This window comes from Salvelinus fontinalis, unplaced genomic scaffold, assembly GCF_029448725.1.
Source record: "Salvelinus fontinalis isolate EN_2023a unplaced genomic scaffold, ASM2944872v1 scaffold_0011, whole genome shotgun sequence".
NCBI classification, from domain to species: domain Eukaryota; kingdom Metazoa; phylum Chordata; class Actinopteri; order Salmoniformes; family Salmonidae; genus Salvelinus; species Salvelinus fontinalis.
The window spans coordinates 885,826-908,549 of record NW_026600220.1 but is presented as its reverse complement, the minus strand read 5'-3'; the positions used below and the strand labels follow the sequence as shown (position 1 = coordinate 908,549).

The window sequence follows — 22,724 nt, the reverse complement described above, 5'->3', positions numbered from 1 at the left end:
AGTGCCTGTATGTAGCCTCGCTACTGTTATAGCCTCCCTACTGTATATAGCCTACTGTTATTTTTCACTGTCTTTTTACTGTTGTTTTTATTTCTTTACCTACCTATTGTTCACCTAATACATTTTTTGCACTGTTGGTTAGAGCCTGTAAGTAAGCATTTCACTGTAAGGTCTACACCTGTTGTATTCGGCACTTGTGAGAAATAAACTTTGATTTGATTTGGATATATCACAGCATAGGTGGTAATATGGCTTAACCAGTGATTTTACCCACACACCACTACTGGTGTGATGACTAGTTGTGATTATTACAACTTCTTAGTGCTGAGATCCCGCTAACGGGATCGATATGACAACAGCCAGTGAAAGTGCAGGGCGCCAAATTCAAAACAACAGAAATCCCATAATTAAAATTCCTCAAACATAAACGTATTTCACACCATTTTAAAGATACACTTCTTGTTAATCCCACCACAGTGTCCGGTTTCAAAAAGGCTTTACGGCGAAAGCACCACAAACAATTATGTTAGGTCAGAGCCAAGTCACAGAAAAACACAGCCATTTTTCCAGCCAAAGAGAGGAATCTCAAAAATAGCGATAGAATTAATCACTAACCTTTGATGATCTTCATCAGATGAAACTCATTGGACTTCATGTTACACAATACATGTATGTTTTGTTCAGTAAAGGTCATATTTATATCCAAAAATCTCAGTATACATTGGCGCGTAATGTTCAGTAGTTCCAAAAACATCCGGTGATTTTGCAGAGAGCCACATCAATTTACAGAAATTCTCATAATGAATGTTCTCCTTAATGCAATCTCTGTGTCAGATTTCAAAAAAGCTTTACGGAAAAAGCAAACCATGCAATAATCTGAGTACGGCGCTCAGAGACCAAACAAGCCAAAAAAGACATCTGCCATATTGTGCAGTCAACAGGAGTCAGAAATAACATTATAATTATTCACTTACCTTTGATGATCTTCATCAGAATGCACTCCCAGAAATCCCAGTTCCACAATAAATGTTTGTTTTGTTCGATAATGTCCATCATTTATGTCCAAATAGCTACTTTTGTTAGCACGTTTTGTAAACAAATCCAAAGTCACGAAGCGCGTTCACTAGGAACAGATGAAATGTCAAAAAGTTACGTTACAGTCTGTAGAAACATGTCAAACGATGGATAGAATCAATCTTTAGGATGTTTTTAACATAAATCTTCAATAATGTTCCAACCGGAGAATTCCTTTGTCTGTAGAAAAGCAATGGAACGCGAGCTACCTCTCACGTGAACGAGCGTCACGAGCTTGTGGCAATCTGCCAGACCACTGACTCAAAGAGCCCTTATGAGCCCCTCCTTTACAATAGAAGCCTCAAACAAGTTTCTAAAGACTGGTGACATTAGGAAGTGCAACATGACCAATATCCCACTGTATCTTCAATAGGGAATGAGTTGAAAAACGACCAACCTCAGATTTCCCACTTCCTGGTTGGATTTTTTCTCAGGTTTTTGCCTGCCATATGAGTTCTGTTATACTCACAGACATCATTCAAACAGTTTTAGAAACTTCAGAGTGTTTTCTATCCAAATATACACATATTAGCAACTGGGACTGAGTAGCAGGCAGTTTACTTTGGGCACCTTATTCATCCAAGCTACTCAATACTGCCCCCAGCCATAAGAAGTTAAAGAGAATTACACTTGTAAACAAGTAGTACAGGACCCGTTTGGTTGTTGTTCAAATCCCAGATTTAAACTGAAGATTAAATATTGAATTCAGATATATAGAGGAGTGATGAGACGACTCAAGGAATCTATGACAGGTTCTCCAGGTCCAATATTAAATTAATACACCATGGTCAAAAGGGTTGCACTTTAACAAACACCTTGAAAATGTCAAGAACTGCATGTCTTTTATGTTGCCAACTCACACACGATTGGTGGGCCCAAAATCCCCCATACATTTGATTGGTCGACATGGGAAGGTTCCTCGGCCATCACTATAACCGATAATAATAATTAATACAACTAATAATATAATTAATTAATTATAATTATAGAGTTGACAGGTGAAAACCACTTAGCCAAATATGGCATAGACATGACGTTTAACAGACAGCTAACATGGTACTAACAGTGTTGAAATGGTACTTAAAACTACATGGTTAGATCTGGTCAACAACTCAGGTTTCAGAATGTTTTGGTCAGTGTATTCACTAGTCCACAATGAGCAGCTAGAGGAATCTCTCTGTCAGCTTGTCTGCGGCACTTTTAAGTGTGGTTTCTGACTTCTGAACAGGAGTGAGGATCCCAACACAGTATATACATTCTACTGATTCCCACAGTGCATGCATATAATATATAGAATATACTGGATAAATATATTGGGTGTATATTGGATTAGAACAATTGAAAATATATGTTGGTTCAAATGTTGGTCTTCAAAACTATAGAACCAAGGACTACTTATTTTATTCAACACACAACACATTATACACTTTGGCTCTTTCCCAGTCATCTGAAAATCAGTCCTCTCCTTCACTGATCTGCCAATCAGTGCAGATTCAGGGGAGGAGACAGGGAGAGAAGGGATTTTGAAACAATTGGTCATTTACATTTCCACAGATGACATAGCAACACCCCCATCTGGTGGTTAATTTTGGTATTTTTCTATTACCAGGGGCTGAACGCATCAATAGAACACAAAACATCAATAGTATTCAGAGCAAGAGTGCTAACTTAGGATCCGTTTAGCCTTTTAGATCACATTGAATAAGACTACATGGACAGGGAGGACCTGATCCTAGATCAGCACTTTACTTTGAGACACTTTGTGTGCCTTTATTTGTCTCTAGCTGATTAAAATGGTACAGAACAGATTCCAAGTTAACAATCAGTGTACATGTTTTTATTGATGTACCGTATTTCTCATGAAGCCAAACAATGTTTTATTAATTAAATTATTTTTATTCATAATTTGCATTCTCACAATATGCCTTTAAACGATGTGTTCACTGCAGAAAAAACATAATATGTAAGTGATAATAATAATAAACAATATTAACTTTGTCCAACTGAAAGTCATTCCTTCCAGCTCTACAGAGTTCAAACTCACATTATTATCAGAATCACCGTATTTGTGGTCATTAACTAGAAACATTTAATCATCATCATCATCAACAGCCAAAATAAAATCATTATCAACAAAACAAATGCAATTATCAACATCAACAAGAAATTAATCATCATCATCATCAACAACAAAAAATTCATCATCATCATCAACAAGAAGAAAATCATCATCAACCAGAAGAAAATCATCATCCAGGCTTTGAACATTGGGAAATAAACTCAGCAAAAAAAGAAACGTCCCATTTTCAGTACCCTGTCCTTCAAAGATAATTCGTAAAAATCCAAATAACTAACAGCTTACAGACGGTAGGCAATTATGGTCACAGTTATGAAAACTTAGGACACTAAAGAGGCCTTTCTACTGACTCTGAAAAACACCAAAAGAAAAATGCCCAGGGTCCCTGCTCATCTACGTGAACGTGCCTTAGGCATGCTGCAAGGAGGCATGAGGACTGCAGATGTGGCCAGGGCAATAAATTGCAATGTCCGTACTGTGAGACGCCTAAGACAGCGCTACAGGGAGACAGGACGGACAGCTGATCATTCTCGCAGTGGCAGACCACATGTAACAACACCTGCACAGGATCGGTACATCCGAAAATCACACCTGCGGGACAGGTACAGAATGGCAACAACAACTGCCCGAGTTACACCAGGAACGCACAATCCCTCCATCAGTGCTCAGACTGTCCGCAATAGGCTGAGAGAGGCTGGACTGAGGGCTTGTTGGCCTGTTGTAAGGCAGGTCCTCACCAGACATCACCGGCAACAACGTCGCCTACGAGCACAAACCCACCGTCGCTGGACCAGACAGGACTGGCAAAAAGTGCTCTTCACTGATGAGTCGCGGTTTTGTCTCACCAGGGGTGATGGTCGGATTTGCGTTTATCGTCGAAGGAATGAGCGTTACACCGAGGCCTGTACTCTGGAGCAGGATCGATTTGGAGGTGGAGGGTCCGTCATGGTCTGGGGCGGTGGGTCACAGCATCATCGGACTGAGCTTGTTGTCATCTCAATGCTGTGCATTACAGGGTAGACATCCTCCTCCCTCATGTGGTACCCTTCCTGCAGGCTCATCCTGACATGACCATCCAGCATGACAATGCTACCAGCCATACTGCCGTTCTGTGCGTGATTTCCTGTAAGACATGATTGTCAGTGTTCTGCCATGGCCAGCGAAAAGGCCGGATCTTAGTCCCATTGAGCACATCTGGGACCTGTTGGATCGGAGGGTGAGGGCTAGGGCCATTCCCCCCAGAAATGTCCGGGAACTTGCAGGTGCCTTGGTGGAAGAGTGGGGTAAGATCTCACAGCAACAACTGGAAAATCTGGTGCAGTCCATGAGGAGGAGATGCACTGCAGTACTTAATGCAGCTGGTGGCCACACCACATACTGACTGTTACTTTTGATTTTGACCCCCCCTTTGTTCAAGGACACATTATTCAATTTCTGTTAGTCACATGTCTGTGGAACTTGTTCAATTTATGTCTCAGTTGTTGAATCTTGTTATGTTCATACAAATATTTACACATGTTAAGTTTGCTAAAAATGAAGGCAGTTGACAGTGAGAGGACGTTTCTTTTTTTGCTGAGTTCAGCTTTAAAATCAGCCACATCATTGAACATATCACTATTAAGGTGTGGCCTAATAAAACATGTTTTAAATCTACTTAGTAATCATTTTTGATTAAGCAAATGATTGAAAGTATAATGAATGTGTAATATCTCTATATGAAACAAGAAATGCATTTTTTCACAATAAAACTTACATTAGGATGAAAACACAGACCTGTAAATTGCTAAGAGGTCATATTGTTTATGAATGTATTTGCAAATATATGACTTTCCGTGATCCAGTTATGTATTTCCAGATCTGCACATTATTTCAAAATATCTTGTATGGGCGACTGGCTCCTTATATTTTGATTCTGTGATATATCCACTTCATGAGAGTTATTTCTGGTTGTCAAGCCTTTGAATGTTCAATTATATGTTAACATGTTGGTCAACAAGAGTCATTATACACAGTAGAACCCCACTTTATTTCACGTTGAAAGCCTCTTTCAAGCTCTTCAATGCGTCATCACTTGTTAATGCATTCCAGTCCTCTGGGATATCAGCAGGGAGTGCATGTGTGTCTTTAGCAATTGTCTCATTGAAAGTGGCCATCACGTACTTCCAGTAGTTTGAAGCCTTGATGCTGGGATCTCCAGTTATGATCCAGTCAGGGTAAAATGTCTGGTACTCCTTGTAGGGGTGAAATTTGCCTTCTGTCAGGGAGGTCCTGAATTTGTTTTCACTAATCACATCAGAGGAACATATGTTAGTCCATAACACCGTTGTCTTTAAATTCCTCCAACCCTTGACACCTTGTGGACGATGAATAGATGTAAAGTGTTGGGCATGCTCCTTACCTCCTGCTTCACAGGGTCCACCGCAGAAAGGACATTGTTTGCCACAGCCAAACAGACTGGTAAACATCTTGTCCTGAGGCTTGAATGGCAGAGATCTGAGTCTCTCTTTGATGTCTCCTTCCTTGTCGTACGTAGCTGCTAGTGACTGCTCTATTTCTTTCACAAACTCTGTGAGGTAGACAGCAAACTGTTTTGTGTCTGCAGTGTTCAGAATCAAGATGGACCCCAGAGCATTCTTGAGGACCAGCTTATCTTCAAGGGCACTGCAGATGTTCTGAATGAATGTCTTGACATCATTTACATTTTTTGTGCCAGTTGTTTCACTGATGTTAGAGATTGTGTCAGTGATCGTCTTGACTATCTCTGAAATATGTTTATTTTCCAATTTCTTCAGTCTGCAGTCCGTTGACAATTGTTGGACAATCTGGTCAAACAGCCAGTCCTTCACAAACATTTCATAATAGTTTATGTACCTTTTATATTTATCATATTGTCCATCTGTCAGGAGTTGTTTCAAAATGGAAAACTGGAAAGCCCCTCTTGTGCTGTAATCCTCTGACCCTTCACCGGTTTTTATGTCATCAACAACATCAGGACCAATACTTTTGGTCACATAGTCCTGTACAGCTGGTCGTAAGAGCTTTGAGAACTCCTCAGCTTTCTTTAGGCACTGATCTCGGTTATGAAACAAGTCTATGAACTCAGTAAGGTACTTGATCTTAGACTGTTCCAGACACTTCCTTGGGTCATTGACTTCAATGAAATCATCATGCATCTTCTGGAACTCTATGGCTGCTCTGCCACAGATGTGTAGCTTCAGAGAAACCTCACATTCCTCACTGACGTTAACATTCTTGTGTTGTTGCAATGTTTCATCAATCTTGTTCAGCAGCTCTTTGATGTAAGTGTTGTGGTAATCTGTTTTGCTTTCCACCTTCTGTGTTATAAACAACTGACACTGTGATATGATGTCATCACACAACTCTTGTAGTTTATTCCTGTAATGGTTGATGTCCCAGTGCTTAACAAAGCCCTCAATTATTTTCCTTAAACCTCTAGTTTCCACAACAAATTCTGTTTTACCACAATCCACCAGGTTGTTTCCAACCAACATCTTATTGATGTGCCCACCCCTTGTTGATAGATTTCCACGTAACATAAGGAAGGCATCTTGAGCCACATCTCTTCTTGGGAGTCCTCTGAAGTGCATCTCAGACAGAGTTATCTTCCACATGATTTCAAACTCTTCACTGAGTTCCTCATCTGATAAAACAGATTCTTTCTTTCTACAGTTCTGTAGCAGAGTCAGAACCTTCTTTTCCATTGTATTTGCCTGAGAACTCTTGATGTTGTTCAGTTCTTTCATTCCCTCTTTGATTTCAACCGCTCCTTGCAGTTTGTTTCTCACTGTGTTTTCTGTCTCTCGTCTCAGTGTTTTGGCACTGGACACAAAGTCCTCCTTGTATTTTTCCACCAGATTGACATGGCCATCTTGCTTATCAAAGTATTTCACTAGATTGTCTTGGATTTCCTTTTCTCCCTCTGAAAACTTCTCAGATGCTTCTATCATTAAGTCTTGTAGCACATCTCTTATGGACCTCTGGGGATGTTGATCTGACATGACAATATTGGACATTTTAGTTTCAGCACTCACCATCCATGTATACATCTCTTTCTGGAAGGTCCATTCCCAACTATTGTACTCAGAGCACAATTTGGAGTATGCATCTGCAACCAAACTGTTTCTGAAACTGAAGATGAATTTCTCAAATTTAACAGACTCCCACAAACTTTGTGTCCACTTCAGGAAATGTGTCATGTCATGATTACTCTGGCAATTTCTGAAATCTTTCATCAAGGTCTTCTTGAAGCTGTACACAGCCTCACTGTAGCCAGCATTGACTGGAGCCATTGGGGGAGTCCCATGCCAGAGTCCTGGGATGTAACAGCTGCTTGTGTCTGGATCATACTTCATCACATCAGTGAACTTGGTGATATTCTCCTTCTTCTCCATTCTGGCTGCTGCCAGGGTCATTTCATTCAACTGTTCCAACAACTTCTTTCTGTCCCTCATGTTATTGTCATGAGCAGACATGTCTGACACATTCTGGTGCACAAAATGACATATCGGCTTCTTCCCCACTTCCTTCATCCTGATAAAAGCATGAACAACAATCTGCAGAATGTCTTTCATCTCTGTGGAGTTCTCCATGGACATGTTGATAATTGTGACATCACTGAGTCCTATCACCAGTGTGGCCAGTTCATTGTCATGTTCATAGCTATGATCTAGTTGAGCCAACTCTGGTGATTTCAACCCCTCTGTGTCAATGATCATGATGAAGTCACATTTCAACTCCTCCTTGAGTTCTTTGTTGACTTTAATCAGTAGCATGAAGGCACCTCTGGTGCATCTTCCACTGCTGACAGCAAACTGGACCCCAAACATGGTGTTGAGGAGAGTGGACTTCCCAGTGCTTTGGACCCCTAAAACTGTCACAACCCTGATCTTGCTGTTGGAGTCCACAAGAGTATGAAGCTGAGTCAGAACAGCTGATATCCATTTCAGAGGGATATTTGATGCATCTCCATCCACAAGCTCAATGGGGAAACCATCCAACAGCATTTGAGCACACAATCCAGGGAGATGCTCCATCTGTTTCCTTTGAGGACTGTCTTCAGGGAGGGAGCAGGCGGACTCATATAACTGGCCCAACTCACGCAGGAAGTGTTCAAGGCCTAAGGAACAGTCAGATAATTGCTTATCCAAATCTTTAATGTCGTCTTTCTTCTCCGGAGAATTTTGGCAAAGATCTTTGTACTGGTCCCGCAAAGCAGACAGGTTCTGCCGTGACAGATTGTCCAGATTTATCCGCATCCATTTGAGGAAATAGGAACGCTCAGGTCCTGATCTTGACATTCCTAACATGAAGCTTGTCATTGCATCTGACATGTCACATGTATACTGTTTCTTTCTCAGCTCTTCCTCCTTTTTCTTCAGAGAGCTCTTGTAGTGTTCAATGTCTTGATCCCCTTGTTTTCTCAGTCTACATCTCTCTTTCTCCAACTGGGAAAGCTCTTTCCAGATTTGCCCTTGTAAGGGTAGCTGTTGGTCTTTGAATTTAATTGTGTCTTTGATGTTCCTGGTGATTTCATCTGCCATCTTCCTGGCACTCTGACAGTCATCACTGTCTTCATCAACCAGAATCCCAAACTGATGAGCCACGTCAACCATGTTTTCAATTGTCAATCTGTTTTTACTATTTTCGATGACGTCACCCACAGATGACTGCAGGGTTTTGACAAATTCTGCATCATTCTGCTTCTTCTTCACAATCACATTTGTTGGGTTGATACTGTAGTTTGTGATCATTTTCTTCAATGTGTCCACCCTGAATGTTTTATTCTGAGAGTTGACAACCAGAAATAGCTCTGTTCTTGTGATTTTTCCTTCCAAAACCTTGAGATCTGACTCAAAATCATCAATGAAAATGTAAACTGCAGCTGATGTTTGACACAGAAAGGAGAACTGTGTTTCAAAGGACCTGATGTCTCCTCTGAGATTGGCCACTGCCACAGGTTTAGTGAACATGTCTATGTTTCTGTTCCCACAGGGAAAGTACCAGCTGATTTCAACCAGTCCATTTGAGATTTGCAAAGGGACATCTCCACATTCCATATCATGATGAACAAAAGTGTCATGGTACTGTTGAGGGTTACTAAGCAACTTGTTCAAAATATGAGACTTGGACAAGCTGCTCTCTCCTAGCCTAACAAAGGACACCATAGGAATATCAGAGACAACAATTCTGTCCTCCACAAAAGCCTTTGTGGCTGTTTGGGAAGAGGGTCTAAATTTCCTCACTATGTCCCTCAAGGCCCACAGCATCAAAGTGCTTTGTTTTGTGTCACAGTTGGGCAGCAGCAGAGGAACAGCAAACTGACACATGGACATTTTCTGGACCATCTCCTGCTGCAGGAAACCATCTGAACACAGAAACAGGGCCGTTATCAGGTCCAGTGGATTAATGACATTGCTGCTATCAGTGTCAGTGTCCAGGTTGTCTACACCACAATGGGAAACCGTGGTCAGACATTTCACACTCCTAGCATTCACATTTGCCATCATTAATTTCTTAAGGAAGGCCCTTGGAAGTGACTGCATAGTGGTAAGAGGTTCATCTGATGTAGTATCAGCATTTATCTCAAGGACAGTACTTAACGTCAGCTTGTTTTCATAATGATCTTCTAGTCCAGTCTTTGACAACAGCTCCTTGAGACAAGGTCCTGTAAATAGAAAGGAAGATCAGGAAAAAGAAAAGATTCAGGAAATTCACCATCAAAAATGTATATTTTTTTCTATGCCACTCCGACATTCCCGTCAAAACAACAGTTTGTTGATTACTTTTTTCAAATCCAATGTATTTTCCACGTAGATTCCATGTCACAATACGTTGACAAATTATGTTTAAATATAGTTGATTCGACCAGTTTTTGCCCAGAAAATACTTTAGCAGGGTACTTTCTTACCTGTGGTGAGGGTTGTTGACACCGGTTGACTTTGCTTTCCATTTTCCAGCACAGTGCAGACAGTGACAGAGTGCTGAGTACCACCTTGCAGCTCAGAGAGAGTGATGCTGTGTGAAGATGTGGTAGTGATGTGTGGTTCTGTCCCTGGACAGTGGTAGGAGATCTGGTAATGATGTTGGGTTTGTTCCAATCCTGATGGCTGGTTCCAGCTAACAGCAGCTGATGTGGTGTCCACTGAGTCAACAGTCAGCTGGTCTGGAGCAGGAAGTTCTAAGGGAAAATACATGAATTAATGAATAAAATGTTTCGCTATATGCATTTAGCAACTTCACTATGCCACTGTTCAATTGTTGCCACCAAGGACAAAAAAACAATGCTGTAATTATAAATACTCTCCACAATAACAAATGTTTTACACTGTACTTTGGATGAACGTAACGCTATCAGTCCAGAGAACCCAGCAAAATATGGCTTTTCATTTAATTGACTTTCATTTGTTTGCATGTCCAGCCCTTATATTTAGCCTCGAAATGAAGTGTTTAACCATTTTCTTTTCAGGACAACCAGGGCTACAAGTAGAACACAAAAAAACAACATAAACAGTTGCATCCATGAGTGTTGTTGACAAATGTCAATAGAAAAAATGTGGGCTGCGGTAGCAAAAGATCCTGAAATGAATTGATTTATATTTATGCTGTTAGTACAGAAAGTGTTTGCTCAATGGGAAATTAATATCCAATTCTTCAGTGACAACTGTGTGGAATTTGGATTTTGTGACAGCAACTATGTGAGCTTATTACAGTATTATAGACACTATATATTGGGATTTCCTATGATCTTCTATGAAGACCTCAAGACCTTCTAAAAACTCTTGTTTGGCTTGTGAGCATCATAGAGCAAAACATGTTCCTTGTGAGTGTTCTTGAGAGTCTCAGCGTTTCATAGTTTGTAATTCAAACCATTCGGACTCACCAGACGTTTCTGAAAAAAGACCCGACCCCAGGATCCTTCGTGATCCACCCTTGTCTCACAAACACTGGTTGATACCAACGGACGCAGAAGAAATAGACAAATCCAATGGTACAACCCAGAAGTCTGTACACAATAATTAAAATGGTTTAAAAGTACTAAATCTTGCAGGTGTGACGTTGGGACTCATTGGGTTAAAGCAAGCAGAGGCACACCAAGACCTTGACATACTTACTCACAGGAGTGGAAGAAACAATGAACTCAGATATCTTCTTATGGCTGGGTGGCATTATTGAGTAGCTTGGATGAAAAGGTGCCCAGAGTAAACTGCCTGCTACTCAGGCCCAGAGGCTAGGATATGCTTATTATTAGTAGATTTGGATAGAAAACACTCTGAAGTTTCTAAAACTGTTTGAATGATGTCTGTGAGTATAACAGAACTCATATGGCAGGCAAAACCTGAGAAAAAATCCAACCAGGAAGTGGGAAATATGACGTTTGTAGGTTTGCCTATCCAATATACAGTGGGATATTGGTCATATTGCACTTCCTAATGCTTCCACTAGATGTCAACAGTCTTTAGAACCTTGTTTGATGCTTCTACTAGGAAGGATGAGGGAAGGAGAGTTCTTTGAGTCAGGGGTCTGGCATGAGCTGGTCATGCGCTCTCACGTGAGAGCGACCTCCTTTGCATTGCATTTCTGAAGACAAAGGAATTCTCCGGTTGAAACATTGTTGAAGATTTATGTTGAAAACATCCTAAAGATTGATTCTATACATCGTTTGACATGTTTCTACGAACTGAAATGGTATTGTTTGACTTTTCGTCTGACCTGCGCGTCATGAATTTGGATTACTGGACTGAACGCGCGAACAAAAAGGAGGTATTTGGACATAAATTATGGACTATATCGAACTATATCGAACTATATCGAACTAGTTTTCTGTTAGGTTGTGGATGTTCGTTTTTATTCTGTTTTCCCGGATATTTTGGGTCCTGTGTATGGGCCGGTCAGTTTATGCGCCTTGTGTTTGTGGCGTGACCGTTTTTCCGGGAATAAAATATATATTTATTCGAACCCTCTGCTCTCTGCGCCTGACTCCAACTCACTGTTCTTCAAGGACTCTGACACTGATGAAGATCATCAAAGGTTAGTGATTAATTTTATCTCTATTTCTGCTTTTTGTTACTCCTCTCTTTGGCTGGAAAAATGGCAGGGTTTTTCTGTGACTAGGTGCAGACCTGACATAATCGTTTGGTGTGCTTTCGTCGTAAAGTCTTTTTGAAATCGGACACTGTGGTGGGATTAACAACAAGTTTATCTTTAAAATGGGGTAAAATACTTGTATGTGTGAGGAATTTTAATTATGAGATTTCTGTTGTTTTGAATTTGGCGTCCTGCACTTTCACTGGCTGTTGTCATATCGATCCCGTTAACGGGATCTCAGCCATAAGAAGATATTATTATTTATTTTTGATAACTAGTTAAGGTTTAAACAAACTTTGACACCATATATAATATTTAAGTAATGTAATCCCTATCAGTCCAGAGAACCCAGGAAAATGTGGCTTTTCATTTAATTGACTTTCATGTGTTTGCATGTCCAGCCCTTATAATTAGCCTCAAAATGAAGTGTTTAACCATTTTCTTTTCAGGACAACCAGGGCTACAAGTAGAACACAAAAAAACGACGTAAACCGTTGCATCCTTGAGTGTTGTTGACAAATGTCAATAGAAAAAATGTGGGCTGCGGTAGCAAAAGATCCTGAAATAAATAGATTTATATTTATGCTGTTAGTACAGAAAGTGTTTATAGAGTCCTCTTGATAACTAGTTAAGGTTTAAACAAACTTTGACACCAGAGATAATACTTAAGTGTTGTAATCCCTTACCTGTGGTGAGGGTTGTTGACACCAGTTGACTTTGCATTCCATTTTCCAGCACAGTGCAGAAAGTGACAGAGTACTGAGTATCACATTGCAGGTTAGAGAGAGTGATGCTGTGTGAAGACGTGGTAGTGATGTGTGGTTCTGTCCTAGGACAGTGGTAGGAGATCTGGTAATGATGTTGGGTTTGTTCCAATCCTGGTGGCTGGTTCCAGCTAACAGCAGCTGATGTGGTGTCCACTGAGTCAACAGTCAGCTGGTCTGGAGCAGGAAGTTCTAAGGGAAAATACATGAATTAATGAATAAAATGTTTCGCTATATGCATTTAGCAACTTCACTATGCCACTGCTCAATTGTTGCCATCAAGGACAAAAAAACAATGCTGTAATTATAAATACTCTCCACAATAACAAGTGTTTAACACTGTACTTTGGATAAACGTAACGCTATCAGTCCAGAGAACCCAGGAAAATGTGGCTTTTCATTAATTGACTTTCATTTGTTTGCATGTCCAGCCCTTATATTTAGCCTCGAAATGAAGTGTTTAACCATTTTCTTTTCAGGACAACCAGGGCTACAAGTAGAACACAAAAAAACAACATAAACCGTTGCATCCATGAGTGTTGTTGACAAATGTCAATAGAAAAAATGTGGGCTGCGGTAGCAAAAAACCCTGATATAAACAGATTTATATTTATGCTGTCAGTACAGAAAGTGTTTGCTCAATGGGAAATTAATATCCAATTCTTCATTGACAACTGTGTGGAATTTAGATTTTGTGACAGCAACTATGTGAGCTTTTTACAGTATTATAGACACTATATATTGGAATTTCCTATGATCTTCTATGAAGACCCCAAGACCTTCTAACAACTCTTGTTTGTCTTGTGAGCGTCATAGAGAAAAACATGTTCCTTGTGAGTGTTCTTGAGAGTCTCAGCTTTTCATAGTTTGTAATTCAAACCATTCGGACTCACCAGACGTTTCTGAAAAAAGACCCGGCCCCAGGATCCTTCGTGATCCACCCTTGTCTCACAAACACGGGTTGATACCAACGGACGCAGAAGAAATAGACAAATCCAATGGTACAACCCAGAAGTCTGTACACAATAGTTAAAATGGTTTTAAAGTACTAAATCTGGCAGGTGTGACGTTGGGACTCATTGGGATAAAACAAGCAGAGGCACACCAAGTCCTTGACATAATTACTCACAGGAGTGGAAGAAACAATGAACTCAGATATTATTATATAAAAAATAAAAAATAAATTCAGCATCAAACTGCATTGTGTGAACTGGAGAATTTAACATCATATATTTCTCATCAGGGAAGATACTGACTGTACCTTTACATCCCATACTGACACATCTACTATGATTCATTTATAGTGTCCTTTTGATAACTAGTTAAGGTTTAAACAAACTTTGACACCAGAGATAATACTTAAGTAATGTAATCCCTTACCTGTGGTGAGGGTTGTTGACACCAGTTGAGTTTGCTTTCCATTTTCCAGCACAATGCAGACAGTGATAGAGTACTGAGTACCACATTGCAGGTCAGAGAGAGTGATGCTGTGTGAAGATGTGGTAGTGATGTGTGGTTCTGTCCCTGGACAGTGGTAGGAGATCTGGTAATGATGTTGGGTTTGTTCCAATCCTGATGGCTGGTTCCAGCTAACAGCAGCTGATGTGGTGTCCACTGAGTCAACAGTCAGCTGGTCTGGAGCAGGAAGTACTAAGGGAAAATACATGAATTAATGAATAAAATGTTTCGCTATATGTATTTAGCAACTTCACTATGCCACTGCTCAATTGTTGCCACCAAGGACAAAAAAACAATGCTGTAATTATAAATACTCTCCACAATAACAAGTGTTTAACACTGTACTTTGGATAAACGTAACGCTATCAGTCCAGAGAACCCAGGAAAATGTGGCTTTTCATTTAATTGACTTTCATTTGTTTGCATGTCCAGCCCTTATATTTAGCCTCGAAATGAAGTGTTTAACCATTTTCTTTTCAGGACAACCAGGGCTACAAGTAGAACACAAAAAAACAACATAAACAGTTGCATCCATGAGTGTTGTTGACAAATGTCAATAGAAAAAATGTGGGCTGCGGTAGCAAAAGATCCTGAAATGAATTGATTTATATTTATGCTGTTAGTACAGAAAGTGTTTGCTCAATGGGAAATTAATATCCAATTCTTCAGTGACAACTGTGTGGAATTTGGATTTTGTGACAGCAACTATGTGAGCTTATTACAGTATTATAGACACTATATATTGGGATTTCCTATGATCTTCAATGAAGACCTCAAGACCTTCTAAGAACTCTTGTTTGGCTTGTGAGCATCATAGAGCAAAACATGTTCCTTGTGAGTGTTCTTGAGAGTCTCAGCGTTTCATAGTTTGTAATTCAAACCATTCGGACTCACCAGACGTTTCTGAAAAAAGACCCGACCCCAGGATCCTTCGTGATCCACCCTTGTCTCACAAACACTGGTTGATACCAACGGACGCAGAAGAAATAGGCAAATCCAATGGTACAACCCAGAAGTCTGTACACAATAATTAAAATGGTTTAAAAGTACTAAATCAGGCAGGTGTGACGTTGGGACTCATTGGGTTAAAGCAAGCAGAGGCACACCAAGTCCTTGACATAATTACTCACAGGAGTGGAAGAAACATTGAACTCAGATATCTTCTTATGGCTGGGTGGCATTATTGAGTAGCTTGGATGAAAAGGTGCCCAGAGTAAACTGCCTGCTACTCAGGCCCAGAGGCTAAGATATGCTTATTATTAGTAGATCTGGATAGAAAACACTCTGAAGTTTCTAAAACTGTTTGAATGATGTCTGTGAGTATAACAGAACTCATATGGCAGGCAAAACCTGAGAAAAAATCCAACCAGGAAGTGGGAAATATGACGTTTGTAGGTTTGCCTATCCAATATACAGTGGGATATTGGTCATATTGCACTTCCTAATGCTTCCACTAGATGTCAACAGTCTTTAGAACCTTGTTTGATGCTTCTACTGTGAAGGATGAGGGAAGGAGAGTTCTTTGAGTCAGGGGTCTGGCATGAGCTGGTCATGCGCTCTCACGTGAGAGCGACCTCCTTTGCATTGCATTTCTGAAGACAAAGGAATTCTCCGGTTGAAACATTGTTGAAGATTTATGTTGAAAACATCCTAAAGATTGATTCTATACATCGTTTGACATGTTTCTACGAACTGAAATGGTATTGTTTGACTTTTCGTCTGACCTGCGCGTCATGAATTTGGATTACTGGACTGAACGCGCGAACAAAAAGGAGGTATTTGGACATAAATTATGGACTATATCGAACTATATCGAACTATATCGAACTAGTTTTCTGTTAGGTTGTGGATGTTCGTTTTTATTCTGCTTTCCCGGATATTTTGGGTCCTGTGTATGGGCCGGTCAGTTTATGCGCCTTGTGTTTGTGGCGTGACCGTTTTTCCGGGAATAAAATATATATTTATTCGAACCCTCTGCTCTCTGCGCCTGACTCCAACTCACTGTTCTTCAAGGACTCTGACACTGATGAAGATCATCAAAGGTTAGTGATTAATTTTATCTCTATTTCTGCTTTTTGTTACTCCTCTCTTTGGCTGGAAAAATGGCAGGGTTTTTCTGTGACTAGGTGCAGACCTAACATAATCGTTTGGTGTGCTTTCGTCGTAAAGTCTTTTTGAAATCGGACACTGTGGTGGGATTAACAACAAGTTTATCTTTAAAATGGGGTAAAATACTTGTATGTGTGAGGAATTTTAATTATGAGATTTCTGTTGTTTTGAATTTGGCGTCCTGCACTTTCACTGGCTGTTGTCATATCGATCCCGTTAACGGGATCTCAGCCATAAGAAGATATTATTATTTATTTTTGATAACTAGTTAAGGTTTAAACAAACTTTGACACCATATATAATATTTAAGTAATGTAATCCCTATCAGTCCAGAGAACCCAGGAAAATGTGGCTTTTCATTTAATTGACTTTCATGTGTTTGCATGTCCAGCCCTTATATTTAGCCTCAAAATTAAGTGTTTAACCATTTTCTTTTCAGGACAACCAGGGCTACAAGTAGAACACAAAAAAACAACATAAACCGTTGCATCCTTGAGTGTTGTTGACAAATGTCAATAGAAAAAACGTGGGCTGCGGTAGCAAAAGATCCTGAAATAAATAGATTTATATTTATGCTGTTAGTACAGAAAGTGTTTGCTCAATGGGAAATTAATATCCAATTCTTCATTGACAACTGTGTGGAATTTAGATTTTGTGACAGCAACTATGTGAGCGTATTACAGTATTATAGACACTATATATTGGAATTTCCTATGATCTTCTATGAAGACCTCAAGACCTTCTAACAACTCTTGTTTGTCTTGTGAGCGTCATAGAGCAAAACATGTTCCTTGTGAGTGTTCTTGAGAGTCTCAGCTTTTCATAGTTTGTAATTCAAACCATTCGGACTCACCAGACGTTTCTGAAAAAAGACCCGGCCCCAGGATCCTTCGTGATCCACCCTTGTCTCACAAACACTGGTTGATACCAACGGACGCAGAAGAAATAGACAAATCCAATGGTACAACCCAGAAGTCTGTACACAATAGTTAAAATGGTTTTAAAGTACTAAATCTGGCAGGTGTGACGTTGGGACTCATTGGGATAAAACAAGCAGAGGCACACCAAGTCCTTGACATAATTACTCACAGGAGTGGAAGAAACAATGAACTCAGATATTATTATATTTTAAAATAAAAATCGTTTCAGCACCAAACTGCATTGTGGGAACTGGAGAATTTAACATCATATATTTCTCATCAGGGAAGATACTGACTGTACCTTTACATCCCATACTGACACATCTACTATGATTCATTTATAGAGTCCTTTTGATAACTAGTTAAGGTTTAAACAAACTTTGACACCAGAGATAATACTTAAGTAATGTAATCCCTTACCTGTGGTGAGGGTTGTTGACACCAGTTGAGTTTGCTTTCCATTTTCCAGCACAATGCAGACAGTGATAGAGTACTGAGTACCACATTGCAGGTCAGAGAGAGTGATGCTGTGTGAAGACGTGGTAGTGATGTGTGGTTCTGTCCCTGGACAGTGGTAGGAGATCTGGTAATGGTGTTGGGTTTGTTCCAATCCTGGTGGCTGGCTCCAGCTAACAGCAGCTGATGTGGTGTCCACTGAGTCAACAGTCAGCTGGTCTGGAGCAGGAAGTTCTAAGGGAAAATACATGAATTAATGAATAAAAGGTTTCGCTATATGCATTTAGCAACTTCACTATGCCACTGCTCAATTGTTGCCATCAAGGACAAAAAAACAATGCTGTAATTATAAATACTCTCCACAATAACAAATGTTTTACACTGTACTTTGGATAAACTTAACACTATCAGTCCAGAGAACCCAGGAAAATGTGGCTTTTCATTAATTGACTTTCATTTGTTTGCATGTCCAGCCCTTAAATTTAGCCTCGAAATGAAGTGTTTAACCATTTTCTTTTCAGGACAACCAGGGCTACAAGTAGAACACAAAAAAACGACATAAACCGTTGCATCCTTGAGTGTTGTTGACAAATGTCAATACAAAAAATGTGGGCTGTGGTAGCAAAAGATCCTGAAATGAATTGATTTATATTTATGCTGTTAGTACAGAAAGTGTTTGCTCAATGGGAAATGAATATCCAATTATTCAGTGACAAATGTGTGGAACTTGGAGTTTGTGACAGCAACTATGTGAGGTTATTACAGTATTATAGACACTATGTACTGGGATTTCATATGATCTTCTATGAAGGCCTCCTCACCTTCTAACAACTCTTGTTTAGCTTGTGAGCATCATAGAGCAAAACATGTTCCTTGTGAGTGTTCTTGAGAATCTCAGCTTTTCATAGATAGTGTTCATAGTTTGAAGCTCAAACCATTCGGACTCAACAGACGTTTCTGAAAAAAGACCCAGCCCCAGGATCCTTCGTGATCCACCCTTGTCTCACAAACACTGGTTGATACCAACGGACGCAGAAGAAATAGACAAATCCAATGGTTCAACCAAGAAGTCTGTACACAATAGTTAAAATGGTTAAAAGTACTAAATCTGGCAGTTGTGACGTTGGGACTCATTGGGTTAAAGCAAGCAGAGGCACACCAAGACCTTGACATACTTACTCACAGGAGTGGAAGAAACAATGAACTCAGATATCTTCTTATGGCTGGGTGGCATTATTGAGTAGCTTGGATGAAAAGGTGCCCAGAGTAAACTGCATGCTACTCAGGCCCAGAGGCTAAGATATGCTTATTATTAGTAGATCTGGATAGAAAAGACTCCGAAGTTTCTAAAACTGTTTGAATGATGTCTGTGAGTATAACAGAACTCATATGGCAGGCAAAACCTGAGAAAAAATCCACCAGGAAGTGGGAAATATGACATTTGTAGGTTTGCCTATCCAATATACAGTGGGATATTGGTCATATTGCACTTCCTAATGCTTCCACTAGATGTCAACAGTCTTTAGAACCTTTTTGATGCTTCTACTAGGAAGGATGAGGGAAGGAGAGTTCTTTGAGTCAGGGGTCTGTCATGAGCTGGTCATGCGCTCTCACGTGAGAGCGACCTCCTTTGCATTGCATTTCTGAAGACAAAGGAATTCTCCGGTTGAAACATTGTTGAAGATTTATGTTGAAAACATCCTAAAGATTGATTCTATACATCGTTTGACATGTTTCTACGAACTGAAATGGTATTGTTTGACTTTTCGTCTGACCTGCGCGTCATGAATTTGGATTACTGGACTGAACGCGCGAACAAAAAGGAGGTATTTGGACATAAATTATGGACTATATCGAACTATATCGAACTATATCGAACTAGTTTTCTGTTAGGTTGTGGATGTTCGTTTTTATTCTGTTTTCCCGGATATTTTGGGTCCTGTGTATGGGCCGGTCAGTTTATGCGCCTTGTGTTTGTGGCGTGACCGTTTTTCCGGGAATAAAATATATATTTATTCGAACCCTCTGCTCTCTGCTCCTGACTCCAACTCACTGTTCTTCAAGGACTCTGACACTGATGAAGATCATCAAAGGTTAGTGATTAATTTTATCTCTATTTCTGCTTTTTGTTACTCCTCTCTTTGGCTGGAAAAATGGCTGGGTTTTTCTGTGACTAGGTGCAGACCTAACATAATCGTTTGGTGTGCTTTCGTCGTAAAGTCTTTTTGAAATCGGACACTGTGGTGGGATTAACAACAAGTTTATCTTTAAAATGGGGTAAAATACTTGTATGTGTGAGGAATTTAAATTATGAGATTTCTGTTGTTTTGAATTTGGCGTCCTGCACTTTCACTGGCTGTTGTCATATCGATCCCGTTAACGGGATCTCAGCCATAAGAAGATATTATTATTTATTTTTGATAACTAGTTAAGGTTTAAACAAACTTTGACACCATATATAATATTTAAGTAATGTAATCCCTATCAGTCCAGAGAACCCAGGAAAATGTGGCTTTTCATTTAATTGACTTTCATGTGTTTGCATGTCCAGCCCTTATATTTAGCCTCAAAATGAAGTGTTTAACCATTTTCTTTTCAGGACAACCAGGGCTACAAGTAGAACACAAAAAAACAACATAAACCGTTGCATCCTTGAGTGTTGTTGACAAATGTCAATAGAAAAAACGTGGGCTGCGGTAGCAAAAGATCCTGAAATAAATAGATTTATATTTATGCTGTTAGTACAGAAAGTGTTTATAGAGTCCTCTTGATATTAAGGTTTAAACAAACTTTGACACCAGAGATAATACTTAAGTGTTGTAATCCCTTACCTGTGGTGAGGGTTGTTGACACCAGTTGACTTTGCATTCCATTTTCCAGCACAGTGCAGACAGTGACAGAGTACTGAGTGCCACATTGCAGGTCAGAGAGAATGATGCTGTGTGAAGACGTGGTAGTGATGTGTGGTTCTGTCCCTGGACAGTGGTAGGAGATCTGGTAATGATGTTGGGTTTGTTCCAATCCTGGTGGCTGGTTCCAGCTAACAGCAGCTGATGTGGTGTCCACTGAGTCAACAGTCAGCTGGTCTGGAGCAGGAAGTTCTAAGGGAAAATACATGAATTAATGAATAAAATGTTTCGCTATATGCATTTGGCAACTTCACTATGCCACTGCTCAATTGTTGCCACCAAGGACAAAAAAACAATGCTGTAATTATAAATACTCTCCACAATAACAAGTGTTTAACACTGTACTTTGGATAAACGTAACGCTATCAGTCCAGAGAACCCAGGAAAATGTGGCTTTTCATTAATTGACTTTCATTTGTTTGCATGTCCAGCCCTTATATTTAGCCTCGAAATGAAGTGTTTAACCATTTTCTTTTCAGGACAACCAGGGCTACAAGTAGAACACAGAAAAACAACATAAACCGTTGCATCCTTGAGTGTTGTTGACAAATGTCAATAAAAAAAATGTGGGCTGTGGTAGCAAAAGATCCTGAAATGAATTGATTTATATTTATGCTGTTAGTACAGAAAGTGTTTGCTCAATGGGAAATTAATATCCAATTCTTCATTGACAACTGTGTGGAATTTAGATTTTTTGACAGCAACTATGTGAGCTTTTTACAGTATTATAGACACTATATATTGGAATTTCCTATGATCTTCTATGAAGACCCCAAGACCTTCTAACAACTCTTGTTTGTCTTGTGAGCGTCATAGAGAAAAACATGTTCCTTGTGAGTGTTCTTGAGAGTCTCAGCTTTTCATAGTTTGTAATTCAAACCATTCGGACTCACCAGACGTTTTTGAAAAAAGACCCGGCCCCAGGATCCTTCGTGATCCACTCTTGTCTCACAAACACTGGTTGATACCAACGGACGCAGAAGAAATAGACAAATCCAATGGTACAACCCAGAAGTCTGTACACAATAGTTAAAATGGTTTTAACCTGTTCTGGCTGCACGCTGAATATTGAAAAAACTGGAAAATGTGTGCACATTTTCAAACGGCCTCCTAAGAAACTTTTTATTTTCCAATATGCATATATTTACTACTGTTGGATAGATAACAGTCTGTAGTTTCTAAAAAGGTTTGAATTGTTTCTCTAAGTCGAACAGAAATATTTTTACAGCCATTTTCCCAGCCGAATTGAGTTTCCCAAAATGCGATGTGTCTCTTTAAGACCTTCTCTATAAAAGGCCATTTGACTTGGGACAATAGGGACACGTCAGAGGTGTACGTCAGACTGTAATGCGGAAGTGAGAATTGAAAGGGGTCGAATATCTCGTCCCTGGACTGAATAACAGAACTTCTTGTGAGACATGCGCAGTTAAAATAAAAATCCGGGCGCGAAGGATAATTTGATCTCGGCTTCTGGAACAAGGTAGGTAACTTTGAATATGATGCCTGACTACGATATTATTTGCTACATGTCACAAAATCATCCTAAAGGTTGTTTTTTCAATATACTTTAATTATATTATTGCAATTTATTCTGGACTTTAGATGTGAAACGACGGAAGAATTTTTTGAAGAAACGCTTTCTGGCGCAGCAATGCTACCGTGCTAGCTAACCAAAGAGGGAAATCTTTCGTTCTGGAACCCAACTAAAGACTCTACTGGACATTGGACCCCGTTACAACATTCTGATGGAGTACCAAGAAAGATAAGACCCAATTTGGGATGCTTTTTCATATATATGTCGAACTGTTGAATGCTAACGCTGCTAACTATGCTAGGCTAGCGCTTGACTAGA

The 22,724-nt window shown here is 39.8% G+C and overlaps 1 protein-coding gene across 1 annotated transcript in view; it reads right to left on the bottom strand.

Moving 5' to 3' along the window:
* Positions 1–5,020: 5,020 nt before the first annotated feature.
* Positions 5,021–22,724, bottom strand: part of LOC129842091 (interferon-induced very large GTPase 1-like) — a 38,250-nt gene continuing 20,546 nt past the window's right edge. The window contains exon 3 of the mRNA XM_055910484.1: positions 5,021–9,836. Within this exon, the coding sequence (XP_055766459.1) occupies positions 5,176–9,836 (4,661 nt within the window). The 3' untranslated portion in view covers positions 5,021–5,175. The remainder of the gene's footprint in view (positions 9,837–22,724) is intronic.